The sequence below is a fragment of the Colobus angolensis genome, unplaced genomic scaffold, assembly GCF_000951035.1.
Source record: "Colobus angolensis palliatus isolate OR3802 unplaced genomic scaffold, Cang.pa_1.0 Scaffold210, whole genome shotgun sequence".
Classification (NCBI taxonomy): Eukaryota; Metazoa; Chordata; class Mammalia; order Primates; family Cercopithecidae; genus Colobus; species Colobus angolensis.
In genome coordinates, this window is record NW_012115267.1 from 1827069 (window position 1) to 1839330 (window position 12262).

At 35.9% G+C, this 12262-nt stretch overlaps 1 protein-coding gene across 2 annotated transcripts in view; it reads left to right on the top strand.

The window, feature by feature from the left end:
- Positions 1–12262, top strand: part of TNKS (tankyrase, TRF1-interacting ankyrin-related ADP-ribose polymerase) — a 220893-nt gene that overhangs the window by 101691 nt on the left and 106940 nt on the right. For both annotated transcript variants that reach the window (XM_011942810.1, XM_011942811.1), the window contains exon 4: positions 12201–12237. In XM_011942810.1, coding sequence (XP_011798200.1) covers positions 12201–12237 — 37 coding nt within the window. The remainder of the gene's footprint in view (positions 1–12200; positions 12238–12262) is intronic.

Below are 12262 nucleotides of genomic sequence, written 5' to 3' on the forward strand. Positions count from 1 at the left end.
ACATCATTTATTTTTTTATTTAACAAATATACAGGCACTGTTTACAATATACCAAGCACAATACAGCACTGATACAGATACCATAAATCTTGAATCGTAGGAGAAAGTGATGGAATTTAGAGCTAACATGCTGGCAGTGGCACCAAACCCACAAGCATCTTGTTCATTTAGTAGACTGCAGTACCCAACTGTTGATGATGAAAGTATGTCATCCATGTGAACATTATCTGTCAGGTGTGTTGAGGAAAAATAGTTCAGAATCATTTTTAAGAAATAACAGCGCTAAGCATTATATTCTTAAAGCTTTCAGAGATTTACCATTGGTATGGAAGGGCTGTTTGTATCAGTTTGTGTCTGTGTAAATAAAAGATTCAGATCAGAGAAATGATGGTTCCTAACCTTTTTTGTGTCATGGACCACTTTAAGGAGCTAATAAAAGTACCTTTGGATCTACTCCTTAGGGAGAAAATACATTGCACATTTGAACATACACTCAAATTTTGCCTATAGTTGTCGAGTATTTACAGAATTATTGAATTCCATGAAATTACCAGAGGTTAAGAACTTCTGACGTACACATAATGGTTATAAATATAATCTTAGAACAGGCTTGACAAGATATACTAGTTTGATATCCTTATAATTAAAAGTCAGAATAAGCAAATAACTTGCCTAAAATTTTTAAAACTGTAGTGTCAAAGCTAGGACTGGAATCTGTGCCCTTTGACAGTGTTTTTAATTGAACTGATGTGGAGCGATTTCAAGAAGGAAGTTATATGTAAGTTTGGCCATATGTTTTTGCCAAGATTTTAACAAATGCAGATGATTGGAGCTTAGATCATTGGCAACATGAGCAAAGACATTCAAGAAAATGCAACATGTATTCAGGTAAAAGTGAGTGATGTATAGTTGATAGCGTGTGTTAAGAAGGTGAGGTGGAATTGGGAACATTGAATAATAAATTTAAAAAATAAATTTAGTCTATATTTTTAAAGGATTTTGAATGTTCAGCTGTAGGGTTGAATACCATTTTGTAAGACAGGTATGGGGAGTCATACATTTATACTATTATTATTATTATTGAATAGGAGAATACACTAATTAAAGCTGAAATTAATGTAACTGAATTAAGGGCTAGAGACTAGGGATTAAGGACTAATTTAGGGATTAGTTACAGGAGGACTGTTGATAGGAGGTGGTGAAAGAAAAAGTACATACATAAATTGTAGCAAAACGAATAGAAAGAAGAAAGTAGGGATAAGTCATTATGTGGATTACAGTGTAGCAGAACCTGTAATTTAATATGTTAGGGTAGTGTGTAACTAGGGATATCATGTTACATATCTGTAATTGAGTGGTAAAATTAAAAATATTTATCTTTAGATTAATACTTTGTCCAATAATCTTTCTGAACATAATTATAGGAGAAGTCACAATTGATTCGGCTTGGACTTAATGGATGTATTACCATGGATTCAGACTTCACATATAGAGAAATGTCCATTAATTTGGAATAACCTAATTAAATAATATAGTTTGTTTAGTAATCTACTAGCTAAAATTTAACAGTCTTTGCTTCTTATATAGCCAGTTTCAAGACAGACCTTGAGGGTGCGCAATTTGGTTAGGAAGAGTTTCAGACATTTTAAAGAAAATATTCTCCAACAAAAGCAATTTTGCTAAATATTATATCTAAAAGACTATAAAAAGGGCTATTGAGATATAATGTCTAGAAAACCAGTTTGCTTTCTTCCTAAGCATAATATTAGCTTCAAAAAAAGAGATTCAGTGCAGTTGAACATTCACTTACTAAATATAATTAACCATCTCTTATTATAAAGTTAATACTATGGGCTATTGTGATACCATGATTGCTTTTGGTTTTAACTTGCTTCATTTTACCGTGATCTCCTTTCCACATTTTGTTCAGTTGAAAAGGAGATATATGAAAATGTTTATTATGATTTCAGAAAAATATGGAGGACACTTTATAAGTCGAGGAAATGAAGAAGGCATGTTGGTGGTTTTTTAAAATGTTAGTTTGTGGTATTTTGCATTAGGAAGTTGTTTCAAGTCTGTCTAAACGTAAGTCAGTAGAATATTTTTATTTGAAGTAGCAGGAGAAATGGAAGGTGGAGATGTTCAATTTTAGATCATCTTAAAATTATCTTATTGGGAAACATTTGCCTTATATAGAGGACATGAAGCCACATATCAACTGTTTATATTAATTTTCTTATCTGAATATGTTTAATCCCATCCCTAATGTCAGCTTTATTGTGTAGTTTCTTCTTATTTTAAATACCTAGTAAAATAGGGTATCAGCATTTCTACCTAAAACAATGTTATATTAATGAAATTTGAGTCATTCCTCCTCTTTTGGGTGTGCTGGTATAAATGTGTCTGCCTAGTTACCACTTCTTAGAGGGTAGATTTTAGATATATATAATTTTCAGTTGGTGGTGTTAGCTTTTAGTAGGTGAGAACTCAGAACTTTCTTGTTCCTCTTGCTTTTTAGAAAGCTGCTTAGATTAACCTGTGTAAACATCAGACTTCATGGGTACATGGCCTTCCTGTGATGTCAGACACTGATGGTAATAGTCTTTCCAGGGTTAGGGTTTAGTTTATGTGTTACCGAGAACTTTATTGTAGAATTTGCCCATAAGAAATGTTTACCATCATTTCTAAATATATATGAATGCCTATTACCCTGAACCTAAGATAGAAAATACTGTTGTTTTTTTAAATGCAGATAATATAACAAATGAGAAGCAAAGAGTGAAAAGATGTGCAGATTAGTTCAGGTCGGATGAATTGCCCTGTATGAGGGAAGGTTGGTGTCTGCAGTGGGGGAACTGTGGCAGTGCCACTGCAGTTCTCAGTAGTTAACTTTTTCTTTTTTTCTTATTCTTTTCTGTAGGTGACATGAGAATTTTTCAGATTACAAAAAAGACATGATTTGGCTATTTCTTAATAAAGTTAAACATATACTTACGATATAACCCAGCAACCCCACTGCTGGATATTTACCCAAGAAAAAGGAAGTTATTTGTCCATACAGAATACTCTCTGTGAATGTTTCCAGTAGCTTTATTCATAATCACCCAAAGACATTTGGAAACAACCCAAATATCTGGCAGCTGGTAATCGGATAAACAAATTGAGATACATCCGTATCATGGAATATAACTTAGCAATAAGAAGGATCAAAGTACTGACATGTCCAACAACATGGACGAACCTGAAAAGCATTTATACTAAGTAAAAGATGGTAGAATCAAAAGTTTACATATTTTATGATTCCATTTACATGACATTCCGTAAAATAAAGCTGTACTGACAGAAATCCTATCTGTGGTTACCATGGAGGGGGATTGGAGTAGGCGATTGATTTCAGAGGGCCCCGACAAAACTTTCTGGTGTGATAGAAATGTTTCCTGTCTTGAAGTGTAGTGGTCACACAGCTGTATAAGTTTTTCAAAACTCGCAGAACCATCTCAAAAGGTGAATTTAACTGTGTGTAAATTATACTTCAAAAAAAAAATAAGAAAAGACACAATTTAGTAGTGGTTACCCCTTATCTGCAGTTTCACTTTTCAAGGTTTCAGTGACCTGTGGTCAACTGCCTCTCAAAATATTAAGTGGAAAATTCCAGAAATAAACAATTTGTAAGTTTTAAATGGCGTGCTGCTCGGAGTATAGTGATGAAATCTCACATAGACCTGCTCTATTCTGCCCAGGGTATGAACCCTCCCTTTGTCCATGGATCCATGCTGTCTACACTCCCTGCCCGTTCGACATTTAGTAGCCACTCTGTGATCAGATCAGCAAGCATCCTGCTATTGCAGCGCTTGTGTGCAGGTAATCCTTATTTTACCTCATACTGACCCAGAAGCACAAGAGTAGTGCTATTGGCGTATTGTTACAATTGTCCTGTTTTTATTAGAGATATTCTTAATCTCTTACTATGCCTAGTTTGTAAATTAAACTTTATAATGGGTATGTATTATCGGAAAAAACATATAGGCTAGGTACTGTCCTCAGTTTTAGGCATCCACTTACATAAGGAGGGACCTTGGAATGTATCCCCTGTGAATAAGGGGTGCTACTGTGTATCTACCATATATTACAAAACATCCCCCGTGGAGACTGGGGCTGTACTCTGTAACAGTAATATTATTGCAGTGAAATACATGACAGCTGTGCTGTGTAGCTGTGTACCCTGAATGGGTCAAGTTTTGCTGCCATCTGAGTTTTTAGAGCTTTTTGGGTTTCAGATTTGCAAATAAGGGAGTATGAATTGATGGCTATAGAGCAGGGACCACTGATACAGAACAAAATGTAAAAACTACTGCCAAATTGTTTTGGACCAAATAGAGAATTTACTTTTCCAAATCGCTTTTTATGGAGCAGACACTGTGTGATAGGAAGAAAAAAAAAAAAAACACACAAAAACCAAACTAATATCCTACTTCCCGCAGCCCCTAGCTGCCAGTAACAGACAGTCGATGACTTAAGTAATAGTGGATGTCCTGAGCTCCCAGACTGAAGACCTAGCGTCATAACCTGCCTTGCTTAGAGAGAGTTCCCTCCCTCCTTCCATCTTCCTTTCCTCCTTTTTTGCCTTCTTTTTAATATATCAAAAACTTCTTTCATGTGTACTGTGGTCATAAAGGTTTTTTTCTTTTAAAGGACCGGCACACTTTGCAGAAAGTCTCACTGGTTAACAGCTTCTAGAGGAACACCTCTTTTGACTTTTAATGTCCAATTTAAAGAATGTATTTATCGGCCGGGCGCGGTGGCTCAAGCCTGTAATCGCAGCACTTTGGGAGGCCGAGACGGGCGGATCACGAGGTCAGGAGATCGAGACCATCCTGGCTAACACTGTGAAACCCCGTCTCTACTAAAAAATACAAAAAACTAGCCGGGCGAGGTGGCGGCGCCTGCAGTTCCAGCTACTCGGGAGGCTGAGGCAGGAGAATGGCGTAAACCCGGGAGGCGGCGCTTGCAGTGAGCTGAGATCCGGCCACTGCACTCCAGCCTGGGCGACAGTGTGAGACTCCTCAAAAAAAAAAAGAAAAAAATGTATTTATCTGATAATACCATCTTTTTGGGGGGCCTGTGTGTATTTATTGACACACATATTGATGGCTACGATTGATACCACATCAGAAACAAGTACAAATGATTGGAAACCCTGCTAAGTATCAGGAAATGGGATGTATAGATGTTACTTGGACTAAGAGAGGTCATATTACTGCCTCCTGCATAAAGCTTTTACAAAGCTTTTATTATATGAGTGTTCTAGTGTGTTTTTGAAATGTTTTAAGACATTGGTTTAGGTTTTTGTGTTGACATTTAATATATTACAATTTTTATGACATAAAAATAATATAAATTTTATGACATAATTTATGACGTAGGATAATATGTCATAATTTATGACATAGGATAATAGAGTTGAATTTGCAGACTTTTACCTTTTGGATTTTTTGTTTTTTTTGGAGCAGGAGTCTCGCTCTGTTGCCCACGCTGGAGTGCAGTGGTGCGATCTCAGCTCACTGCAGCCTCCACCTCCTGGGTTTAAGAAATTCTCTGTCTCAGCCTTCCGAATAACTGGGATTACAGGGGCGTGCCACCATGCCCAGCTAATTTTTTTGTATTTTTAGTAGAGATGAGGTTTTACCAACCATCTTGGCCAGGCTGGTCTTGAACTCCTGACCTCGTGATCCACCCTTCTTGGCCTCCAAAGTGCTGGGATTACAGGCATCAACCACCGCACCCAGCCTGGAATTTTTTTTCACAGCTCCTATGCAGGGGTTGGGGGGTTCATTTCCATTTTCCTAAAGAATTGGAAAGCTTCTCAAATAATAACTTCTTAGTTTATCTCTAGTTCCATGCTTTGGTGAGCTTTTTTCCTTTTTAAAAATGTTGTAACAAGTCTATAAAGATTAGAATTATTGAAAAAGTAACTTTCTTTTGAAAGAGCCGGTTTTTAATTACCTTCTAGTTAAAGCATTACCAAAAGTTTAGAATTGTTAACCAAGTAGATAGTACAGGTTGGGTAGAATCATTTAACTGCTTACTCTACAATTTTCAGGTGCTACTTTTTATAACAGTTTAGTAGAGTGTTTTTTCTCAAATAACTTTGTTTTGTTTTGTTTTAAGTCTGTTTAAAGCAACATTAAAATCATCTTTGAAAAACTTCTTACCAATACTGAGAATCAAATACAGGATGGAAATTTAAGAGTGGAAACTTTAGAAATCATTTAACCTGTTCATTTTCCAGATGACAATAAAATGAAAGCTCCCTGAAGCATGAAGTGATTTACCCAAGACCACACAAATAAACCAGTGGCAGAGCTAGAACTCGTTCTAGATCTGTTATTCAGTCCGGCATTTTTTTTTTTTCCACATTTCGTGGTAATGAAGTAGTTTTTTGGTGTTCAGTAAGAGAAAAAAAAAAAAAGTTTATGTTTTGGAAGTGATAATTTTAAGAGTAAAGAATATGGAAAATGATTATTAGGGTAAAAGATAACTTCTTATAAGCTCATTAAAAACAATGCAGAGTTTTGTGGTCCAATAAAAGTTTCAGCTCGTCTGGCGAATGGTCTCTCTGCAGTGTTCAGTATGGAGGTACTAGCTAGTTACCTACCGAATGCGAAATATGTGCCTACCGAATACCTGAAATGTGGCTAGTGTGACTGATGAACAGAATTTTTATTTTTATATAATTTTAATGTATTTAAATGTAAGTGACGAGGGGAGTGGCTAAAATATTGGACAATAAAGAGATTATGTTGGTACTACGCGGAGTTGATGTTAGCTAGTTTAAAAGGTCAAGGTTCTAGGAGACAAGGAAAGGATCTCTGCCAGGAAAATACTCTATTCAAACTTAGAATTTAAGGACCGCAAACAACTGTGTTTAGAATGGATTTTCAGTGTTTAGATTGGCCATGATTGTAGACTTAATTGGTGGTATGGACTTTGAAGCCAGTATCATAATGAGTAGAAAGATTTGATAGAATTAAAAAGTATGAAGAAGGCATTGAGAGCTGTGATAACTTTGTAATTTACCCCCAGTTGTTCTGAATATATTTTTGAAAGATCCTGGAGCGAAATAATACAGTTGTGTCTGGGGCCCATGTTTATATATAGCAGAATATCAGTCTGTCTGAATATTGCTTTGAGAGGGAGACCTAACTCTAATTCTTGAGATTAGATTACTTCCTGGTGCTTTACTTCAGTTCCTTCCACAGCCACATAGCTGGTTTTTAATTTTCAAATCTACTACTGAAAACATGATGGAATATGTCACCTAAATTAATATTTTATTCTTCATATAGGTTGTCAATTTAGCTACAGGAATCAATTCATCTGTTAATTTGCTGGTACCTTGGTGAGAAAACATCGATATCAGATATCAGAGTTACCAATTCGTGGTACTACTTAGCACTCTGTAACATGGGAGTCGCACATTAACCTGATCATTGAGATTCTAGTTACCAATTCGTGGTACTACTTAGCACTCTGTAACATGGGAGTCGCACATTAACCTGATCATTGAGATTCTTGTTACCAATTCATGGTACTACTTAGCACTCTGTAACATGGGAGTCCCCACATTAACCTGATCATTGAGATTCTTGACCGATGTCTTTACATACTGCTTCCCTTGAGATGCCTGGTAAGTTCAGGAATTAAGGTTTGCTATGGGAAATGCAAAATGGATTGATCGTTGGAATTGACCCCAGTGGATTTTCTTTATTCTTGAAATTCCCTTGGCCCAATAGCCTTTGCTTGCAAGCTCATCTGTAAATTCAAATGCTTTAAAGTAGTTTTGATGGAAATTTTTGGCTTGTTGATATGTTTAACCTATTTAAAACTGATAATTGTCATTGTTTTTTAAGTTGTTTGATTGTTATTACTATTTGTTACTCTCTCCTTTTGCTTACATGGCTTTTTCCAGAGCTCAGATTTGTTAGTTTGTGCTCACATTTGAGCCTAGTGCAGGGCCTGACAGGTAATGGATAATACTTAGTGAAACCTAAGACAATCTGTTTAACTGCCTGGGCACCAGTTTCAGATGATCCCTTAGGAGAGTGGTTCTGAAATTGGGGGTGAGGTGACACGGAGAAAGGGTGACTTTCAAATGACATTCTTCTACTTTTATATAATGCAAAGCGTTACTGATAGGTTTGAATACCATGCATAATGGTTGAAAGAGAAAAGTCAGAATTTTTTTTTTTTTTTTTTTTGAGACAGAGTTTCACTCTTGTTGCCCAGGCTGGAGTGCAATGGCGCAATCTCAGCTCACTGCAACCTCTGCATTTTGGGTTCAAGAGATTCTCCTGCCTCAGCCTCCTGAGTAGCTGGATTTACAGGCGTCCACCACCATGCCCAGCTAATTTTTTGTTTTTTAGTAGAGATGGGGTTTCTAAACCCTGACCACCATGTTGGCCAGGCTGGTCTCGAACTCCCGACCTCAGGTGATCCACCCACCTTGGCCTCCCAATGTGTTGGGATTACACGCATGAGCCACCGTACCTGGCCCAGAATTCTTTTTTAGTTTCTCACTGCTTTAAGAATTTGTGGTTCCATGCTCATAATCTTTCCATGCTATTCCATCTCAACAAAACCAAATGACTTATTTTTACATAACTAAGTCTACCTTCATCCTGTCAGTTTCTGATGGGGCAGAAGCACTTAAAATGTTAAAATTGAGATAAGTCAGTAATCATGACTTCTTCTTATTAAGTTTTCTTCATTTTTACTCAAAAAGTAATTTTGCCTTTACACTAAGTGAAAGAGAAGCTATTTCTAACTACTCCAGAGAAATAAAAAGAGGAGTTTATTTTTCAGCTTCATTTTAATAACATAGCTCTCTAACACATCAGCCTCATATTTCTGTGTGTGTGTATCTTTGCTTCTTTCATATCATTACTTATTTTACCAGTAAAAACAATTTAGACTTTGGAAAGTAAACTTTTTGGCTTACTTTTAAAAATTCCATTTACTTTTATTCTAATAAAAAATGTTTTAAACCATCTGTTTTCTTCATTCCTGGCTGCTATTATCTTGACTATAATTGCCTAGTTTCCTTTCTGGCTGATCTATTGCTAGTCTTTATCTGGATGTTATTAAAGAATATAAATGCTCCATAGAGCACCATAGTCTCAGCCAGAATATTTTCAGATTCTCAGCTAAAATGAAACAGAACTGGTGCTTTGGCTGTTAAGTAAGTAGCTCAGATTTGTTATCAGAGAGTGTGAGGGGCTCTAAATTCATTATGTTAGCTGTTCCTGCGAGCTAGCATTTGAAAAATAGCTTCAGCTGTTTATGGATTGTGGTCCTTGGGCACCAGATAGTGGATGCTAGAATGTATTGCAGAAAAGCTGATTAAAGTACTAGGATCTCTAGCAGGAAGAGTAGAAAGTCATTTGTAATACCCGTGTCTGACTCTGTTGCATGCACTTATGTATTTCCTTTTGAAAGCTTTGGTTTATTATCAGCTCATCCAGGAAGGAATAACATTTTTGCAAAAATGTGCCTTTTGGTGAAAACATCAATAAACTCTGCTTGATGAGAAGTTTATGTAGGGAGACTGATGTGAACTTTGAGGTTCCCAAATACTTTGCAGTTTTATTACCTCACTTATTGAAGTCATGTTTCACTATGACTTAAATTTCAATAGTAGCTACTTTTAGGTTCACAGTTTTAATGTGTTTTTACTGTATATCAGCATATAAAGTATATATACTTTAAAATGTAGACTGTCTGAATTTACTTGTTTTTTTTTTTTCTTTTCTCTTCTTTTCTTTCTTTCTTTTTTTTTTATTTTTGCCCACCTTCCTCTCCAACAAAAGTTTAGTGAAGCACAGTATGGAAGTATTTTATGTAATCACAAAACTTGCAGATTTTTAAGTATACTTTGCACGCCCCTTGTTAGAATATTGCAGTATTTTCTCATTACTTTCAAAGTAAAATTCAAACTTCTTAGCTTAGAGAGACATTCACGATGTTTCCATTTCTTCTCTGTCTCGTCCATACCCACTCGCCTGCGAGTGTCCTTTGCTTCAGGTGCACAGAGCTACTTACAACCATTCCCCTTCTCCTTTCTTTCACTGTGGTAGCTTCCTTCTCCCTGACCCTGCTTCACCTGAGGATTACCTGTTCTTCCTTCAAAACTGCTCAAGTTTCCCCTCTTCCAGGAAGACTTCCTTGACCCCCAACTACCCTTCCAATCATTAATCCCATTTAGACTGGCTAGTAAGCTCTCTAGCATTTCATAAGATTTCTTTATACTCTACTGTAATCATTTATTTATTTGTCTGTCTCCTTTAATAGAATAGTATTCCCTGAGGTCAGAGATGATAGTGGCTTTCACTTTAAAACCTGGCATACAGGCCTGCTGAACAAATGCAGCTCGACAAAATTAATACATTTTAGAGATACATTGTGTAATTTGATTTACTTTGATCCTAGTTCTGTAGACATCTGGGGGCATGGGTTATGCCATTTTCCTCACAAGGAGTTTTTTAAGTTGACTCTCTATCTTCCATATTGCTACCTAAAATGTTTAACAAAGGTAGGTCTTGGGCTTTGGGAAGGCAGGAACTTAATTGGATGGAGGATATAATGAAATGACCTTTACTTTGTCAGTTGGCTAAAAAATCTGAAATACAACTTATGGGAAATTAGAAAGACCAACTCTATGACCATGAAATCATATATTCTAGCTTATATTCTTAAGCTTATAACTTTATTGATATACAAAGTTCCTTTAAGAGAAAATAGGTATTTAACAACTTTTTACTTTGAAAACACCTGGTTATAGTTTCCAGATTTTAACCTAATCTTAATCCAGGAGGCAAGACAAAGTTAAAGCTAAAGAATATTTGCTAATAATGGGTTATAGCATTTAAGTAGGTACTTGGTAGCCTTGAGGTGTCTTTGTAATATTTGCATCAATATTCCACATTCTTTAGCAAAACAAACAAAATGCGAAGTCCGTACTTACACATAAGATTTTTTAAAAGTTACTTAATCTTATTTCGTAATAGAATAACATTTTCATTTAGTCTAATGTTTTATTCTGTGTGCACTTAGTATTTGCTTTCATATAATTATTTGTTAAGATCTTTTTATGATTATTTCTTTAGTGATGTAGCAAACTAAGTAAGTGTATTATAGCTGAATCATAGTCCTGGCTGTTCTTTTTATTTATTGAAGGAACAAACGCTGTATTATTAACATTCTTTGTCCTTCAGTTGAGCTTGCAAAAAAAATTTGTTAGATCTTGAATACCCTAAGAAATTTATTATGGATGGTTTTTAATTATATTTCTGTTTTCGTCATTTGATATATTTTTAAAATCCATTGTGATAAAATAGAATGGGAAAAAATTACCCATGTCGCAGTAGTTAGATATCTGCTCATTCTCAAAGACCCCAACCTCCTTTTAAAAAATATTTTTAAGATTTATTATGTGTTCAAATTGGTATTGAATTTATATGAAGTGTTAAGATTACAGCATGTTAGAATAATATTGTCATTTCAAAATGTATTCACTGTTTTGGGTTTTGGAGCGCTGCCTCCAAGAGGTTCATGGCATTTGGTACGTAGTTCACGTATTTCTAGTCTACAGACCTTCGCTATCGAGTCAAAGGCTACATGGTTCTGATATTTGCATTTTCTACTGCTATAAAGCTCAACAATAGTAATTAATGTTTTTTTTTAACTTTCCGTGTCATTACCAATAAAACTTCAGTTTTGAGAAGACTAGTAATTTGTACCTTTAAAGAGCCACGTTCTTTTGCTTTTGTCTCAGAATGTATTATGCTTCACAAGTATACTGTGACAGCCTGAACAGAAAAGGGGGGAGGGGACATTGTCTTCAGCTGGCATGCTGTTATCAGAGGGAATGTGTTTCTGGACACGAGATTTAGCATTCATTGGTTGTCTGAAGAAAGCTATTTCATCTGAGGATTGGACAAGAAGCTGCGTCAATTTGCTGCCCGTCTCCAAGGCACTGGTGATGCTGCCTTCACAAGCTGGCTAACGTCACGGCTCCATCACCCAGCGGGGTGTGGACTCTCTTTTTCTGCTCTTCTCTATTTAATTCTCTATTTGCTGCCTACTGCATTTCTTAATCTGTCTTCTGCCAAATGCTAACAGCATGATATTTTGCAATCATCTAGGTGAATACAAGAAAGACGAACTCCTAGAAGCTGCTAGGTAAGTGATTCCATTCATTTTAAGT